Here is a 20,283-nt window from a genome sequence, read left to right on the forward strand (position 1 = left end):
CAAAGTGGGGGGGGGGATTGGGGTTCTGCATGTACTGCTGTACTGCATGTATTGTAACTCCACAAAGTGGGGAACACCTTGGACTGGGTGCCAAGCAATGCATAGGCACAATCGCACACACATTCCAGACAATTTGGAAATGCCAATCAGCCTACAACGCGTGTCTTTGGACTGGGGAGGAAACCGGAGTACCCAGAGGAAAAGCACAGGGAGAACATGCAAACTCCAAGGGGGAAGGCTGGAATCCGTCTGGAAACCGCAACGTGCGAGGCAAACGTGCCGACCACTAAGCCAGCGTGCGCCCTGTATAATATGGAAATATGATCAAATGTGCAATTGTCAACAGGAAATTCAGTGTAGAAGAGTAGAATGCAGAGAAGGATCAGGACAGAGCCAGTGGTTTATCTGGTCTCCTGCTAACCTTCAGGGCTCAGTCATTTCCCCCAAGGATGCACTAGATTGTTTTTTCCATGTGCGTAATCTCGTTTTCAGATGAACTAATTAACGTGAAATCATCTCGGTTTGGTTTTTAGGTCCATCGCTCTTCTCGATGTACCGTATATGCTACCTCTATGAAACACAAACATAAGGAAACCCGTCTCAAATTCCGAGTCAAAGCTCTCCCAGAGGACTGACGCACATGGTGTTGCGAGAGATGTCATTATGGCTGTGGCAAAAACTTTTTGCAACAAAAGACAGAGATACTGATACTCAGAGTTAAATCTCCAGAGGAGGAAAAAAAACATGAGGAATACAGCTCTGTTGTCTCGTTTATAAAATCTGAAGAAAGAAACCTGGGTGTAGTAAAGCATTCTAATGTTTTATGGTGTGTGAAAATAAATAAGTAAATAAAATGTTACCAGTGTTGCACGCTATTATATGAGAAACCTTGCTCAGAGTAACACAAACACAAACACACACGTTCGAAAATGATCGTTTTGAAAGCAGCGCTAGAAGATTTGTCCGAAAGAGGGGGAAAAAAAGTGGTGAAATTACATGACTTTATATTAAAAGTAGGAAAAGTTGCCTAGAATTATTATTTCTTGTTTAAATAAATAAACAGAAAGAAAGTACAGTGTGAATTTAATTTGTTTAGGGGAGTGAGGACCGAGACAATCCTGCTGCTTGGGGTTGAAGTACTACTGCTCTGATCCACACGTAATCAGATAATCAGCTGGATCAGATCCGATTAGGGTGTTGGTCCATCGTTAAGGAATGACTAATCCAGCGGACCGACTGTGATGTTGAAGAGGAAGTGCTTTCTACACTAAAGTTAGCCTAAAATGCTTTGAATGCAGATTGGTCAAAATGTAAAAAAATAAATAAATGAATAAATAAATAAATAAATAAATAAATAAATAAAAGCCTATCAAGAAAGTAAAACACTACACATTAGACATGTGACGTTTACTTTTGCGTGCTCTTATCTGGATGTATTTTAATAAATAAATAAATAAAAGAACAGGGGGATAGACCAGGGTGTGGAAACGAGTTTATTTCATTAAAATATCAGTATGAACTAATGACAGCACTACTCCCTACAGGTACATTGTAATTTACTCAGGGGGATTTCGTGGGTTTGTTTTTTGGGTTTTTTTGTTGTTTTTTTTGCAGTTAATCTGATTTCTTCATATAAAAGTATACAAATGGTCATTATACAAAGTGCCCCCAGCCGGGGCGTTCTAAAACACCACCCCGGAGTGTCTGGGACAGAGGACTGAGTGCATGTCTGGGCCGCTTCGCCTCTAGCTCACTCATTCACATCCCATTATACAGCATCGCATCACTTCCTGTGCAGGTGTCAGGGTGGGTGATCGATAAGCTTTCATTTCAGAAACAGTGGATATAAAATCATCTTAATGACATGTAGACTTACACAGATTAACAAAGAGTACAAACACCATGCATACACACACACACACACACGCAAGCACGCAAATAAACCCAGGTGCATGGGCTTTGGTTCACTGAACCAGGTTTAAAGCTATGATCTAAATCCTGCCACAGCAGGAGCCAACCAGACCACAACAGCTGACAGGACAAACAACTTTCACCAACAAACAGTTTCAGATAAAAAGCAAGTAAATAAAATGGATGACAAATACAAACTATTTCAAGCCTCATGGAGACTTTACTCTGTATCACTGTTAGGCATGTGCTGATATTCAGTCTATTTCTATATCAGTGTGTAACCTGTTCTTACAGCTTGCAATAGTACATGTATAATCTGATCGTATAAAATAATAACTGCAAAAAAAAAAATATATATATATATATCACAATAATTCATCCAACTCATTTGAACACACTTATTTATGTGATCGTGGGGAAAACTCTGGGTCTGCTTGAGCCAGTCGGTAATTACAGCTCTTTTCAAAAACAGTGCATTTACTTTAAATATCAGGACCCCCCTCGACAACCCCCCCCCCCCCCCCCAAAAAAAAAAAAAAAAACCCCAATAAAAATAAATAAAAGTCAGCAACGGCTTTAATCTAATTTGCTATACGCAAAAATCTGATAATTCGAAAACATTTACACGTACAAAATCATTCAATTCTGTAATAAACAAAAAAATCTACATCTTTAGTCACTTCAGAAAAAAAAAAAAACGAATTTACAAAAGCCATTGAGCTGATTTGTTTTAGTCGAGTTGATTACTGGTGACTAGTTTAATGAATTATTCATTTTTATTCTTTTTCTGGTGACTAGTTTAATGAATTATTTTTTTTATTCTTTTTAATTAATAATTTTTTTTTAAAACAGATAAAATGGTAGTAGAGTAGCACTGATAAACACTCCTTCATTATATAAGGAAACATGATGAGGGTGTGGTGTGAGAGGAAAATAATCAGCACATACCGGTTGTTTTATTCCTCTTATACCACAACAATTTGCCAGCTATTACATACAATTAAAAAAATTATAATTAGCAACATGTATTTTAACCTTATATAGTTAAATGTCTGCTAAGAGTTACTCTAAAGTTACCTTACTGGTAACCACCTTCCTACCTACCTATATATATATATATATATATATATATATATATATATATATATATATATATATATATATATATATATATATATATATATATATATATATATACCCTAAGTGTTTATGGTTGCCAATTGCACAGAGTGTTGTATTAATATTAATTTTAAATATCTTGGTTTTGATTCAAAAATTGCGAAAAATAAAAAATTTTTAAAAATGCAGATGTGGATATATCGAAAAAGTAAAGGCATGCCAGGTTAATGGTATTTCTAACCAATCAGATTGTATTATTAAAGTTGCATGTATTATTATTAATTATTAATGAGTAAATACTCATCACAATTCTCAAAGAAGGACAAAAGCAGTGATCATTAAAATGTGCGCAAAATATTTAAAGGAGAGCTGTGGTTATTTTGGGATTTTATTTTGGGCTTCCTACCAGGGCGGCATCTTCCTGAAAGAAACAGCTACTAACTTGATTAACGCTAAACAGAACTTTAAACTAATCAAATGTATAATGTGTCGTTCTTGAATTAATAACGTAAATGTAATAGTTTGCGAACTGCCGTGCTATTAAAGGGATAAAAACCTACAGATTCGGGCCGAGACGCGTCACGTGACGTCATCACAACGTGCGTTCAGCCAAAGCCCCCCGTCGAGTCACGATACACTAAAAAGGTCTCATTTACCAAGAAAAACTATTTCAAGTCGTTTTGCACCAAATAAAGCACAAAGAAAAACTCCTGTGAGGGCCTGTACGGACTTGTATAGGAAAATAAAATAAAACGGGTAACTTTGCGTCTAGCTGTTGTGTTATTCCTTGCTTTATCAGCACATGCCTATGTTTGTGTCTTTCACAAAACAAAACTCTGAGACGCCTCTGTGTTATCTGCCTGAATGAGCAGATGTGACAAGAACCCCCGCAGTGCTCCTGACTGACTGTGCGCTTACAGAACAAACCCTACACTCTGTCATAACGTGCAGGATTCACATCAGTGGAGCTCCTCTAAAGGACAAGATGAACCCCAAAGTGCAGTGTGGGAATGGTCAAACGGTAAAGAATAGAGCTCTAAAGATGTGTGTGTGTGTGTGTGTGTGTGTGTTGCAAGTCGCAAGTGAGTCCTTTAAGTACCACAGAGGGAATTTGGTGTATAAGGGTTTGACTGTGAAATACATGTCTACAGACTGCATGAGCAAGAGGTCACCTCTGTTACAAAACACACACACACACACACACACACACACACACACAGCTATTGAAACAAATTTCAGAAATAGTGACTTATTCAAATGCTAAAACATTTACCCAGTGTTTTCATTTTAGCGACAATAACGTAAGTCTATTAAAACCTTTTTCAGATGAATTGTCACTCGATGTAGGAATCCGTTAGCATCCGGGTATGACGATGTTAATCGGTTGCGTACCTGGACGAACGTACACCTGGACTCGGCGTAAAAGCTCCCAGCAGAGTCCACATCATCATCATCATCATCATCACCCGCACCATGTTCCGCTGATTACGACTGTAGGGTTCACGGTTCCTAGGCACTAATCATTGGGGCCTGCACCTCGATCCTATAGGAAACCTATATGAAACGAATCGGAACAGGCACTCTTGAGCTGTAGATGAACTGACAACTGACAGGAACTATTCAAGACGATCAGACCTTACCTGACAGGATCGGTGCTGGTTTTAAGGCGCGGGGGAAGCGTAACCCAGTGACGAAACATGCGAGTTCATTTCATTTCCACCGATACGTACTGGATTTACTGTTTATCTTTGACTGAATCTCACATTTGCGGTCTGCACGACTCACTGTGCACGATATCTGTTCTATAACGGTATTATGTTATACTACGGTATATGTAGTGAGCATACGGTATAAAGTGAATAAAGTGGGTAAATAAATACATGGAAAATTTTTTTGAAAAAAGTCTCACGTGGGTGAATAAATAAACAAAATATACATCTTAAACATTCAGTTTTAGGATAAAATGACATCACTGCTTTTTGATTTTCCCATTTCATAGCTTACGAGTATGATACGAACTCATAGTGTAGCGCTCACTGCTAATTTCCACTTTGTCGTATTAATATTAATATTCGATAATATTCAAACGCACTGAATTAAATGCACGAATGTACACTTTTTTTTTTTTTAAACATTTCCACCCAGCAGCTAGTTCTCGCCTATCACACGACAGCGAGCAATGAGGAAGGGTGAAGGGTAAGCACATGCTTTCCTTCTCAAATGCAATTTCACATGGCAGCTGATGGAGACACTAACCGCTTTCTTTTATATCCATGAGATAGGGAGAGGAGGGCCCAAAAAACAGGGCCGGTTACGATCACCCAGACTCCCGTTATCTTCTGATGATTTACCTGTGCACAATTTACCATTTACCACTGCACCACAGGGGAGGACCAAATCCGAATGCAATTTTTAGAGGAATTTCACAGTCCTAACACACACACACACACACACACACACACACACACATACACGGTCAGAGGAGGACTCTCTGCTCACCAGTCTGTATCTCCACAACAGATCGATTTCGTTATGGCTAAATCAACAATAGAAAAGCATTTAACACACACACACACACACACACACACACACACACACACACACACACAATACTACACAGTGTGGAGTACAAAGAAATATCAATGTATTTAAATGATCAAAAGGCACAAGGTATTGCTAATCATATAAAACATGCTAAACCCAGTCATAATTTCTTCTTTTTGACTTTTAGAGACATTTAAAGACAATAAGAACAGTTTAAAAGGTCCATCATTGCATAACCACCAAATATACTATTCCGAAACTCTGCACACACACACACACACACACACTCGTGCACACGCGCGCACACACACACACACACACACACACACACACACACACACACACACACACACACTCTTACACTTTGAAAACACTCTGTGTTTAAAAGTGATTTCTGAAGGATGCTTTGATTTGTTGCTATTAGCAACTACGACTGTGTAAAAACATGTTCATGTGCGTGTGTTATGCAGGGGGGAGAGAAAAAAAACAACAACTAGGAAGTTCGTCAGACTGAAGGATCGTGAGTCGCTGGATTTCAAACAGTGCACTTGGAAATGAAAAAGTGACAAGTTTAACTGCATGTGTGAGTTTGTTGTTTGGGGGGGTGGGGGGGGGGGGGGGTGGAGTGTATGGGGGACGACTCTAAGGCCAGAAGCCCTTCAGTACAGAGTCAGGATCAGATTCACATAAACTCAGTCAGATAGCAGCAGGAATGGTGTCACCCCAGTGCGCTGTGGGGTAGATAGAGGATAGCACAAAGAACCATGGTGTCGGCATTGTTACCAGCCAATCAGGTTGGCTTTGGCCTTCTCTGTAAGTTTGCGAACTCTGCCTTTGCTCGATGTGCCAAAAGTGATAGAAGCGTCCTCGAACAGAAGCTGTCTCTGCTCTTCTTCAGAGTCTTCCTCATTGTAGAACGCTGTCCTACGGCCCTGGTTACGCGTTTTCATAGGCTCCTTACTGTTCCCATCCCCTCCAGACTCCACCCGTTCTGGTACCTCCTTCGGGGCAGGAGATGTGTTCTGTTCATTGCCACGGCGACCGCTCCTTCGAACAGTTTTGGGACTCGGAGGGGCTTGCTCTGCTGTCCTCACTAACCGTGGTCTTCCACGACGCTTTGGTTGCTGTGGAAGCCCCGCCCCTGAGTCTGATGGGCTAGTATCCTGTGCGGAGGACGAAGCTCCGGCCTCGTCGCCTGTGGACTGGTCGGGCTCCTCCTCGTTGGTAGAGTTCAAACGCGAAGCCTCCAGCTCTTTTTTACTTTTCCTGCCCCGCTTCCCTGGAGGGCGGAGCAACGGGGGTGGCTCAACAACCTCTGCTGTCCTTATCTGAGACTCCAGTCTTGGTCTGCCCCGCCCCCTTTTCACTACACCCAATGACGTTTGACTGCTATGGCCATTCAGGTGAATGTTGTTGGGAGGAAGAGGAGGATGATCCACCGGACCTGAAGAACACAGTGGATAAATGAAGGAGTAACAATGGCATAGATTATAACATCATGCATGACAATACACGAGCACTGTAAAAACCAGGGCTGTCGTAGGTATAAGGGACGTGAGAAATGTTTGTGTGTTTTTTTTGTTTTTTTTTATTAGGAACAACCTGGATCTGACTGAGACATGTAACACACAACATACACTACATGGCCAAAAGTTTGTGGACATCTGATCATCACACTCATATGTGGTTCTTCCCCAAACTGTTGCCATAAAGTTGGAAGCACACACTTGTACAGAATGTCTTTATATGCTGTAGCTTTACAGTTTCCCTTCACTGGAACTAAGAGTCCCAAAACAGCAGGACGATGCTCCTGTGCAAAGACAAAGCGAGCTCCATGAAGACATGGTTTGCCAGGGCTGGTGTAGACGAACTCGAGTGGTCTACACAGATTCCTGACCTCAACCCCACTGAACACCTTTCGGGATGAACTGGAACACTGACTGCATCCCAGACCTCCTCAACATCCCAACATCAGTACCTGATCTCACTAACGCTCTTGTGTCTGAATGATCACAAATCCTCAAAGCCACGCCCCCAAAATCCATATTAAAGCCTTCCCAGAAGAGCGGAGGTTATTATAACAGCAAAGGAGGACTAAATCTGGAACTGGATGTTCAACAAGCATAGGTATTGTGGTCAGGTGTCCACAAACTTTTGGTTATATAGTGTACATTTGTATTCCAGTTGATACTAAAACTGTCGAATATCACCTGTAAGACAAACTGAGGCTAGAGGAAGACCTAGAGTTGAAATATATTTGATATATACTCCTATAACAGGTTCTCCGTACAGATATATTTCAAATATAATACGCACATTATTTATATGTGTACAATATGTTGGCAATTATTGGAGCTTTTTAATTTCCAAACCTGACAGAACAGGTTTATTAAAATGATCATTCGATTCATTTTGACATTATGCCTATAAGTATGCTTCGTGGACCCCTGGGGGTCCCTGGATGGCATTTTTGAGAACCACAGTCCTAAAAAAAAAAAAAAAAAGTCAAATCGAGTTAAACAACCACAACAAGTAAATCGTTACTGTGCACAAATGAATAAAAGACAGGTCTAGTCCTTCTTATTACTGGATGCTATGTCTCAAATACTCTTAAAACATACTGCAAACAGGAAGGGAGCTATTGAAGAAAACTATTTCTGACATTTGGCCTTGGTGTGACCTTGACCCGGTTCAACTGGATCAATTCCAAACTCTAATCGGTTCATCTGCTGGTTACAATGATACAATAATGAAATAAAATAAATCCTACAAACATGCGGAGGCATAAAAAATGAATAAAAATCTGAAACATTCAAGTTTAATGATGAAAAGATCACGCTAAGATACGACAGGTCTACTGATATTCAATGGATTTGAATACTAAATCTCTTACTGAAAATCCGAAAGGTCGGGAGAAGAAAAAAAAAGAAGAAAAAAAAGTATATGAATTAAGGTGCAAATTGTTCCACACGTATAAACAGGAGCAACGCACAAAGCTCAGTTTCAGAGCACCAAGGTGTGACATAATATGGTAAACATCTACACCCTACCATCTGGCAGTACAATTACTGTACCTCTTCAGTTGTACAGATGAAAGTATAATAAATCACAAACCTGGCGTGTGCTTAACAGGAGTTCGAAGTTTCCGCCTCGACTCCCTGCCTCCGCTGTCCGCGTTGTTGGGACTCTCTGTTTCCTTGGAGACGCTGGGAGAAGCCTGAGAGTTCTGAGCTCGAGCAGTCCTGGTTGTGGACTCGGGTCCTTTGCTGTGGGTGGGGACAGGGGGTGGAGATGCCCGCGACGGGGGCGGGTCTGTGGAATGAGTTCCAAAACGAGCAGAGCTACGAGTGCGTCCGGCGGTGACGGCGTGCTCGGCTTTGCCGTTGATATGCGGAAGTGTTTGTCTTAAGGACGCGGGGCGGGAGTGGCTAGCTGGTGTGGGCGGAGCTGCTGCATCAGAGCGGGGAGGAGCCCGAGACGAGACACGCCTCTTCCTCTCAGGGCTGATGGGAAAGGAAACAGAGGAGAGCGTTACATAGGAGAATTTACATGGAATAACCAGAACGAGGGCGAATAGTGAGGATAGACGTCGTGTTTGTATGGGTCACAAGACCGATATATATTTTCATTGAATTCTTTTTAACATGTTTATTCCTGCCACTGTAAATTAACCTTGGCTGTCATAAGTTTTTCCACACACCTAAATAGACATCTAAAATATTTTAATCAACCTAAAAAATTTTTTAAAAAACAGGTTCCCAAACTGGAATGTACAATAATATTACGTCAATTTATCAGAGCCAAAGAGCTTTTTTACTGCTGCACACATTAAGACCAAGTTGATTTTACTTATCAGATTACATGCTTTCGAGTTTGTGAGGTTTATATTAAACCCATTCATTTCAACGGACCACACACACAGGCTAAGAACTATAAAACCTCAACAATTAATATAATAAATTTGATCGTTGTGGGATTGGATTAACACCACTGTAACAAAACAAAACAAAAAAAAATCTCATGGACCCCCTGGTTATGCTTCACAGACCCAGCTTTGAGAGCCAATGTGTTAAGCGACAGAAAGTATCATTGGAAATTGGACGCAGCTAATTGAGTACTCATTATACCGTAATATCACAAAACCAATCATGTAGCTACTCGTATCTCCCTTCTGTTCTGCATTCTAAGTGAACTGGAGCAGCAATTAGACGCTCCCCTCAGACTTAACCTCAGCTTTGTCGTCTAATAATAAACAAAGTTAGCTAGGATCTCCAGACTTACAAGAAAACCACACGAAACCGATGATATTTCGATCTTAGGACGAGCTGCATGTAGACCTGGAGCCCCATTTGGCACTCACTTCATATTTCAGAGCTAAAGTGGCATCAAGTGTGTTTTTATTGTTACACTTGGGACCAAAAGTGTGAGACCACATTGAAAATCTGGGATTTTTTTTTTTTTCTCCATTTAAGATTGGAAATATTTAAAAGAAAGCAAGTAAACGTTCAATATCTTGAATATTTAATATTGAAGATTCGGCACTATTTCTATGTCCCTATTTAAATGTAATATTAACTGCTTTGAGCAAAAGATCGGATTTTCCTCACGTCTAATCTCTTCTATAGAAGCGTGTGTTCGGACGACACGCTGATGGATTTGATCCGAGATGGATCGTGAGATTTTGTGCCAGCTCGAGTGCACACTGTCAATGAAGCGAAAACGTACCGAATACCAAAACTCTGAAATTCATGTTGTTGTCAGTAATAGAATTTGTAATGAAAACTGGTATTGAATCAGAAAAGAATGCAAAACAGAAGCATTGTCACTAGTGCTCTCAGACTGCTCAATTTAATAACGAACAAACGGAGCAATCACTGAGGACACGATGTTCCCATGAATCAGTGCACCTGGAGGCAGAGCTGGATGGGGAAGAGCTTCTTCTCCTCCTCTTCATGGTTTGTCTGGTCGGCCGCTCTCTGTGCAGGCGCTGTCGTGTCTGCCGTTCTGTCTGTCGGCTCTGAGCAGCTTTGAAATCATCTACGATCGAGCTGACGTGTTCTTCAAACAGGGCAGACAAGCGAAGACTCATACTGTAGATCTACAAGCAACACACACACACACACGCATAATCTATACTGCATGATTTCCTACAAGGTTAAAAGTAGCATCACTTTCGTATTGTCGTAAGGACTGCATTGTTTTTGATAGCTATGGATTAAAATTTGTGATATATATATATATATATATATATATATATATATATATTCATTAGAGATGCACCGATGTATCAGCCAATAAAGGCCGATTATATCCTGTCAATCAAAAGAGGGTGGGAAAACATATCGATTCCGTGCTGTGTGTAAAGAAGATGTCTCTTGTGTGTGGAATGATGACAAAATTGCAGTTTGTAAACTCTGTAATCTCTGCACTGATAAAAAAATTTTCACCGGAAGTGAAAATCCCCCCCCCCCCCCCCGCACTGTCTGCTCGCCCTCATTCTGAATTAAACCGTTCAAAGATTTAAACGAAGGTGAGTGACAAAAAAAAACTATATATTGCACAGAAAGATATATTTGTAGAGTAGTACATTTCATATCCAGTTAATGTTAATATATATAAAAAAGAGTTGATATTATATATGACCAGTTTGATGTTCAGTGATGAAGTACAAATGCTTGTGTTTGTGGTGAGTGAATGTGAGACTAACAGGAGGTTGTTTTTTTTTAAAAAGAATTCAGGTCAATGTTAATATGAATTAATGACATTCAATAAGTTAAGGAATCTTACTTTAATCTTCAGAATTGAGTTCACGTGTTCGTGTTAATTAGAGTAATGTGTTTTCTGTTTATGAGACCAGTTACTGTGAAACAACTTGTTGAACTGGAGAGAATAAAGTTTTTATTTGCATTTCTTTCAGAATTATTTTTAAATGAATCATGATTAATTTATAAGAAGGTATAAAAGGCAGAACTATTGGTATCGGCCAATATATCGGCTGAGAAATTTAGTATCGGTCCATCTCTAATATATATATATATATATATATATATATATATATATATATATATATATATATATATATATATTATATATATATGTGTGTGTGTGTGTGTGTGTGTGTGTGTAAGTATGTATGTATTAGTAAAAATACCCTGGACTTCTTGCTGGGTGTGTAGGCTTTGGAATTGCTGAATATGAGTCGCACATCTTTGCATAAGTCCATCGGGGACTCGTACTCTCCTGCTAGGAGAGTTTTCTGGACCGTCCCGAAGTCCATAGGAGTTTCCACAATTTCCAGGTAATCCTAAATCAGAGAGAAAGGTTGTTATCTAGTTCATAAAATTTTTATAGTAAAATAATAATAATAATTATAATTATTATTATTATTATTATCATTATCAGTGACTGTCAAACAATTATTACTATCCAAAATAATGTCAACTCACCCCAGGATTAAATACACTAATCAAAAGAAACTGGATTTCTACTGTTATATTAAAATATGTTTGTGTCCATAGTTGTGGCCTTATTCACTCACTCAGTAATATAATTCCAATTACTAAATAAGGTTTATGTTAAATAAGACCACAAATATAAAGATATCCACAAGTAATTAAGGTGTTTGTCATTGTATGTGTGTGTGTGTGTGTGTGTGAGAGAGAGATTTAACTGAATTCAGCTCAAGCGAATCTGTTATTGTTACTGTTGTAAATTTAGACTAATGTAACCCTCGCGTTCAGTGTTTCTGACAAAGCCACGCCCCCAAAACATATTAATGACTGCGTAGCCTGGAAACCTTGAACACTTGTGTAAATGGGGACCTTTCTGAACTGGCAACATGACTGACAGGTAAGTGGGGACGTCTTCATGTCCTCATTGGTCGGATGCTAGTGGTTCACATCATTATTTTTTTTTATTTTTTTTTTGCTGTGCGACGCCAGAGAGACAGGAGTCTTACCTCTAAACATGCATTTTATAATTATTAATGGAGTGATAGGACAACTTTCAGGTGCAAATAGTACGGTTTCGGACAGACGTATGTCTAAAGCTGGACTATATCTAGTTTAATAGTGCATTACTTTGGCTTGTATACAGAGTTGTGTGTGTGTGTGTGTGTGTGTGTGTGTGTGTGTGTGTGTGTGTGTGTGTGTGTGTGTTACCGGGTATTCCTCAAGATCCACAGGTTGTCGGAAAGGCTCAGAGTCCTCACACTGGAACACGAGGTCCAGCAGCTCTCTGCAGCGCCCCCTCCAGGCCTGGGGGTCTCCAGATGCAGGTTTATTCCTCAGATTTCTCAGGATGGGCTTCTGCTTGCCCTGAACACAACCATTGAAATTGACTGGATAAATCACACGTTCCAACAGTGGGCTTGTTGCAGGTGATTTACAAAGACTAACAGTGTCAACTGCATGCTAAGTAGTGTGATGAAACAATGTATAAATAAAGGTCATGCGTGTTCTAATCGTTCTTCATAGTGGTAGAAATTGCAGCTCTCTAAGAGATTCTCAGAAGCGTCAAGCTGAGAGCAAAACTTGTGCATACGAGCATGTCCAGTATCTAATACGAAACCAACTTTGCAGAGGTATTAAGTCATAATTTTAAGAAACATAAATATTTCAACAAATCAAATCAGAAAACGTGTCAAACCCGATCCAACATGATCCAGCAAATCCGACCAGTATTGTTCTGTCTCAGTATCAGATTTCTACGTTTTTATCTGTAATGCTTTCCATCAGGCCTGAGTTTAATACGTGCGAACATACTGCACCTGACATAAACACACAGTATTTCCCACTCGTACAATTTGCTTTTCTGACTGGATCATGAGAACGGCGCTCATAAATCACACGTTAAACAAAATTCAGAACTATATATATATATATATATATATATATATAAATATATATATTCAAAAATACATCTGCATGAACTGGCCACCCGACAGTATTTCTTTGCAGAGCTGCAGAGCACGGTGTGTAACTGAAGGACTCCGCTGAGAGCGACGGATAACCGGTCGCTAAGCAACCACCGTTCGCTTGTCCGTTTCCAAACGTAAGGCTTTCTGACGCTGCGCGTTCGGCCACGTTTTTGAACTTTCGTACAGGCTCACAGTGTTCAGTGAGGGGATGAGGGAGTTCTGAAGAAATGCTCAGTTTGTTGGAAACAATTCCTCTAAACAAAAAAAAAAAAAAGCAACTTACTGAAAAACACTGAAAGCAACTTCCTCACTGAGAAACTTACCTTATTATTGCGCTTAGATGTACCAGGAGTTTCGGGCTCTTCGTCCTCTTCTTCTTCATCCTGCATTTCCATAGAAACCAGTCAGTTAATAAATTCATCGCAGTCCATAAACCATGAGAATGTAATAATCCCCTGTTGTGAAGATGTGTATGTGTTTAAGAGAGGGTGGGCATTGTATACTTACGTCACTTGAGTCCGAGAAAGCTGTCTTTTTCATACTATTGTACAGTGGAATAATGTCAGTGCAACTTTGGTCCCTATTAAAAGCACAAAGAGTAAAAATAAGACTCCGGTGAACTTTATCGACAGTGTGCCTTCATTTAAAATAGCAGTATAGAAACACACACCAAAAACACAAGTGTGTCACATTACACTATTCTAAGATATCAAGGGTATTGTTCGTATTTTTATAACGATTACAAAGCGGTCGATTAGACGTTAAAACGTTGTACTGAATCTTGTAACGTTCCTCCTTTTCAACGTTAAATACGGAAAAAGGTTTTACGTTGAATAAAAGTACCATCGAACTCTTTTAAATACAGCGCCACGGTTTTGCTGGCAGTTTGTCACCAAACATACAGTATTTATCACAATACACATCGTGTATCGTAAAAATTGTGTTCAAGTCTCACATTATGGCAATATTATACACCACAGGCAAATTCCTGTAGTATAAGAGGAATAAAACATTTCGAGATGTCACACCACTCCTAGCTATATATAAATATATATAGCTATTTAGGCACCCTATTTTTTTATTTATTTATTTTTCAGTACAAACTTTGTTTTCAATTATTTATTTTATGACTTCTACATTATCGAGTCAGTACAAAAAACATTTTCGCTTACAAAACATTCGTAATGAAATGTTACGGAAAAAGGTTTGTATGTCAGTAAAGAAAGCGGCGTATTAAGTGGTAAGAGACACTTTTCAGACCAAAAAAAAAAAACCCGATGATGAAGGCTGCTGTGTTCAAAGTCTGCAGAAGAACCGCAGCTGGTTCTGCAAAATGCTCGATAAAACTTACAGCTCATTTCCTTATAAAAAATGCACAAACTGTACATTTTCACTGTTATTTTCATAAAATATAGGGGGGGGGGGGGGGGGGCCTTGGGGGAATATATACATAGTGTCGGGGATATTTACTAATTTGCATACTCATACGATCTGGATTTCTCAAAAGGGGGGTAAAGTAAGCGGTGTTGAATGCGAGAGGTTCTACAAGAGATTTTCATCTACTAGGTAACTCCAAGATTTTCTAACATGTCACAGCAATAGCTGGCTAGCAATAAGATACAAAAGTGTATTGTGAAATATTCCCAGCATTGGTTTGTTGATCACATATTGAGGTCCGTCGTTGTATTGCATAGTAAGAAGTGATACACAGACTGCACTCTCGCTTAGGGCCATTACTGTAGTCTGACTTTCTAGGTGTGAAACATGACTTACTTAATAAACTGCAGCAGGAGGTCTGATACAAATTTGGCCGTTTTGACGATGAAAGCTCCGGGCTCGTTAAAAGTCTGTGCGTTGTGCTCAATGTAGCGAATCTCCCACATGAGAGAGGACATTCGCCTGCCAATAGAGGACAAATTAGTATGTACACACACACACACACACACACATATATATATATGTGATGTGATTTAATAACACATTTAATTTGGGTAATTGTGTCGCTTTGTTTAACAGCAAGTAGGTGTACATGTGTGTGTGTGTGTGTGTGTGTGTGTGCGCTGACCTATAGAAGCGATTTTCCAGTCTGGTCCGGATTGTACTCAGGTCTGTGACATAAGCCACCACAGTGCAGTATGTGGGATACGCCTGCAGATCCACGGGCACGGCAAATGGCGCCGCTACGTCTGAGATGCAAAGAGACGAGGCAAATAACAGACATGAAACAAACTGATTTAATGACGATCAATATGTGCACTCGATACTTATGGTGATCACAGAAGAGCATACTTGAGGATAAAGTCTGAAGGAGGCCGATTAATTAAAGCCCTATGTCAATTGTATCTGCATTCCCAAGTTATAGTTCCTCAAAGCGATGTCCGTGAATAAATATTTGTAGGTCTCTTCAGTCATAAAACACCAGTGATGAAGTAACACTAGGAAGGTTGTTCTTTCATCTTTAAACTCACATTATAAAGAACATTACATAAAACCACAATAATGATCATGTGGCATATGCGAATACGACGCGACACTTGTTGTGGCGTTCATTATAATAGCGTAGTTCATTATCTTGTGGGATTGCGCCCTTCTTTTGATTGTCTTGTTTTCCTTTTAATACTTCGAAAAAGTGAAAGCGGTGCGAAGACAAACTGTTATAACCCACAGCAACCTATTTTTTTTTTTTATTCAGAGACTATCAAATCATCTATTTGTGTAATTGCTGGATCGCTTGAAATATTTCTTTGATGCACTGCGTAGACAAAATAAAAAGCCTTTATGTTTCGGGAATTTTCTCCGTAGGTGGAAAGCACAGACGCTGACAATCCATAGGAAATAAAATCACTGAGCATCAAATGAGTCTATTTTAAAACAAACGCTCTCTGAATAGAGCTGAAATGATATTCCGGTTGCTGAAAGTGAAACACTGGGTAATGGAGTGCTGGGGTGACTGCATACCCAGCATGATCAGTTGGTCAATGCCAGCAATGATGCGTTGGCACTCTTCGTCACGCGTCCGTGAGCCCCACTCCCCATCCAGAGGACGATAGAGTAAGGCCTTGTGTTCCTCTGCAGTTAATGGCACGCTCTGACCCAAGACGTCAGGAAACGCCGCTACACACAGGCAGAGAGAGACAGAGGAAGAAGGCGGGGAGAATGAGACAAAAACTAAAACACAACACCAGTCTCAATTTCAAACCATCAATCAAACACTCTTTGTTCATTCGCATGGAACAAAAAAAAAAAATCGTTCACAAAATTGTAAGAGGGATCATACTCAAAGTGTGTGTTGTGCAAGAGCATATACGTATATATATATATATATATATATATATATATATATATATATATTTATGATACATTGTTCTTAACGCGTAAAATGTGTTTGTGTGTGTGTGTGTGTGTGTGTGTTCAACCTTCATTAGGAATCTCTTCCATGTCCCACGGGCTCATCTTTTCTGTGTCACCGTTATCCCAGCTGCAAAACATACAAACACACACGTGTACATGTAATCGCTTTTAACCGTGCCGAAGTGCGAGTGCTCACCTTAAAGCTGAGATGAAGTTATGTTGGGTAAAAAGGGCTTGCCGTGACTAAGTGTACTGTATGTTTATGGATGTTATACAGGTTAGGTTTCGATTTGCGTTTTAACATCTCAAATGGAGATTCTGACCTTTGGTGATTTCTGACAGACTGCACAGTCACTCAGTTAGAAATAATAATAACTAAATAGCTAGCAATGTTGTATATGTATTACATGCTGTGCTGGTTCTAGCTTTCCCAGAGCCCTAAACAACATTCTTTTTGATACCCTATACATCCATCCTTTTCGACGCAGCGTGATAACGCCAAAATTCGACATTGTTATGTTGTTGTTGTTTTTTAAATCAGATCTATGACCTAGCTTCAACTCTGCAGACTCCAGTTTTAAAGTAGCTTCTACTACAGCGTCCCACACAAATCAAACTGTACAACAAGTGTACAGTTAAAATGATTTAATAGGTTCATATAAGTCACACTAAAACAATCATTTCCTGGTTCCTGGCAGGCTTGCAGTTTGCAGTGTAAGCGAGACACAGTCACTGTGTTTTGTTGTCTGGTAGCTGAACACATTGCCTAATTTAATTTAAGCTTGGTGGATGCGCACTGGTGTGCGGTGGCGCAATCTAAATGGCCTAATCCCGTGGCTTTCAAAGTGGGGGTCGCGGCCCCCTTGGGGGCCACCAGGGGGCGCCCGGGGGGCCTCAACAATTTGGTGTGAAAAATAAATAAATGTATGTTTTCTCTTTCTCATTCTCAGACAACCACACACACACACACACACACACACACAATCAATTCATAATATAATGTAATGTAAAGATGTAAGATGTAATTATTAATAATTAAAAAAAGGGGGATATATTCAGAAGTCTGTATTTTTAATGTGTTTTAAAGACATCTTGCAAAAGGGGGGCCTCGGTCAAATGTTAATGCCATCTAGGGGGCCTTGCCCTGGAAAAGTTTGGGAATCCCTGGCCTAATCTATATATCGCGGTTGTTGTGGCTAGGTGCTTCTGTGCCATTTTGGTGACTGTTGGTCACTGGAAGAAAAATTCTGAACTACTTTTTTTGATCTCAGACATCATTCACTTCAACATTCAACATTCGATGCCAGAAGCATAAAGCAGACTTAAAGGAACAGAACGGCCGACTCCACGACTGTACGCACAAGCAAGCTCTATCACTGCTCAAAACGTGTACACTACCAGTCAAAAGTTTAGACACACTCATTCTTTATTTTTTTTACTATTCACATTTTAGAATAATAATAATAATAAAGTCATCGAAACTCTGGAGTAACATAAATGAAACGATGGGAATTATGTTCTGATAAAAAAAAATTTTTTTTAAAAATCTAAATAATTTAATATTTTATCATCTTCAAAGTCGACGCCCTTTTCGCCTAGAATTTCCAGAAATGTATTCTTGGCATTTTCTCGACCGATTTCTCGAGGAATTTCCCTGAGATGCTTTTTAAACAGTATTAAAGTTAAGAGTTCACACCGACGCTGGACGCTTATCGGCTGCTTTTCGGAAATATTTCGCCCCGAGTCGTCCGTTTAAAACTATAATTTATTGTAAATAAAATGTTAGTTTTCTAATGAAAGAAATGAGCACGTCGGCACGATTATATTTTTGTCTTCGACACCGATTTCGCACGTTTAAATCACACACCTTCAGATCGAAAGCTTTCTAACGATCACGAGAAACCTTTCGGTCGAGTGTCCACAAACTTTTGACCGGTAGTGTGTATAACATGTCTGTAGTTGTGAATACTGACCAAACGTTATAGCACTGGAAGAGGCTATCGGGATATTCCACCTGGTACGGCTCCTGACTGTCGATCGTACCGAACCACCAGGCGTCGTCGATCACAGAGCGGAAACGATCACCTGGAACCCCGACACGGACTTGTGTTTAAACACACACAGAAATTCAATGAGAAATCCACAGGTGCGGATAAAACACTGACCTATCATCCACTGACGCTGTCTCGCATTGTCAAACTGCTGACGGAGTACCAGGAAGTCGATGACATCAGGCATGTCATGATATCTGTGAAGTAAAGGGAGGATTAGGCGTGTCTAAGGCAAAAACGGTCATTTAGAGGCTTTTCGAAAGCCTGAAAAGGAGAAACAGAGCCGCGAGTGAGCGAGCGAGTGAGTGAGTGAGTGAGTGTAAGTCATGCAACACGTCTCCACTCACTTCATGGAGAAGGAGCCACCTGTTAGTTTGCCCGTGTCTGGGTCCAAGAAGGCCAGCTTCAGACAGCACAGAGTGGGCAAACCCACCTCATACTTAATACCTACTATCTTCATCAGCTCCTGCTCCTACACGCAAACATAAACACACCGATTTTTACTTTATGTACAAATGACACTTATTTCAAAATCTTTCGAAACCTGTCACGTGAACCGTTTTTTTGTAGCAGCCAAGCCGACCAGCGCTTATTATAAGGCCAAAATCACATTCTGACTTAATTATATCATTGTTCCTTTTTTTAATTTTATTCCTCCTCATTCAGTTTTACCAAAAAAAAAAAAAAAAAAAAAAACAACCCTTTTGCACTGACGTCTACACAGATTTAGGGTTTCTACATGAAAGCCATACTCGCAGCTCCATCTTGTGCCAAGGCTGCTTCTTAGGGTTGATGCTGAAGATCCTGTTTTTTTTCGCCATCTCCACATACGCCTCGTGACCTTGCCGGAAGTAATACACCTGCACGGACACAATGAATGACCATCCTGATCTACTTTAAGGTCACACACACATATATATACATACATACATATATATTCTAGGTGTTTCACAGACTATGCCATGACCAGCACTGTGCGAAAGAGTGCGTTCAGTCCTACAGGTTGTACTTCACTATCCAATTGGGCTCTAGATCTATTGGTCTATACTCTATACAGTATAATATGTGTGTATAAAGTACCTCATCACCCATTTGAGGGGTGAAGGGGCATCTCCGTGGCACTGTGTCTGTGATCCAATCAGAGGGCAGCCACTCCTCTAGAGTCAGACCCTGCTCCTGTAACTCAGGTAATCTCTGTAGAAAAAACAATACACACACACACACACATCATATACCCATAGAAGAATTACTCCAAGGTCATAAGCCTCATTAGCACCGATATACTCCTGACTCAACTAACAAACACATTCCCAACCTTCCGCTTCTCCTTTGGCTTTTTCTTCTTTGGTAGTGCTCCGTCTTTGTCTTGCTTTTCTTTCCTCCTCTCTT

The 20,283-nt window shown here is 39.9% G+C and overlaps 1 protein-coding gene across 1 annotated transcript in view; it reads right to left on the minus strand.

Annotated features, from left to right (window-relative positions):
- Positions 1-5,652: 5,652 nt before the first annotated feature.
- Positions 5,653-20,283, minus strand: part of phip (pleckstrin homology domain interacting protein) — a 53,650-nt gene continuing 39,019 nt past the window's right edge. The window contains exons 23-39 of the mRNA XM_017487185.3: positions 20,210-20,283; positions 19,975-20,088; positions 19,647-19,754; positions 19,242-19,366; positions 19,009-19,091; positions 18,817-18,928; positions 16,909-16,970; positions 16,451-16,606; positions 15,558-15,678; positions 15,266-15,391; positions 14,000-14,072; positions 13,816-13,875; positions 12,735-12,890; positions 11,726-11,878; positions 10,482-10,672; positions 8,689-9,077; positions 5,653-7,018 (exon numbers count right to left, since the gene is read on the minus strand). The exon at positions 20,210-20,283 is cut by the window's right edge and continues 152 nt beyond it. Of these exons, the coding sequence (XP_017342674.2) occupies positions 6,354-7,018; positions 8,689-9,077; positions 10,482-10,672; positions 11,726-11,878; positions 12,735-12,890; positions 13,816-13,875; positions 14,000-14,072; positions 15,266-15,391; positions 15,558-15,678; positions 16,451-16,606; positions 16,909-16,970; positions 18,817-18,928; positions 19,009-19,091; positions 19,242-19,366; positions 19,647-19,754; positions 19,975-20,088; positions 20,210-20,283 (2,768 nt within the window). The 3' untranslated portion in view covers positions 5,653-6,353. The remainder of the gene's footprint in view (positions 7,019-8,688; positions 9,078-10,481; positions 10,673-11,725; positions 11,879-12,734; positions 12,891-13,815; positions 13,876-13,999; positions 14,073-15,265; positions 15,392-15,557; positions 15,679-16,450; positions 16,607-16,908; positions 16,971-18,816; positions 18,929-19,008; positions 19,092-19,241; positions 19,367-19,646; positions 19,755-19,974; positions 20,089-20,209) is intronic.

Source organism: Ictalurus punctatus, chromosome 15 (genome assembly GCF_001660625.3).
Source record: "Ictalurus punctatus breed USDA103 chromosome 15, Coco_2.0, whole genome shotgun sequence".
NCBI lineage: Eukaryota > Metazoa > Chordata > Actinopteri > Siluriformes > Ictaluridae > Ictalurus > Ictalurus punctatus.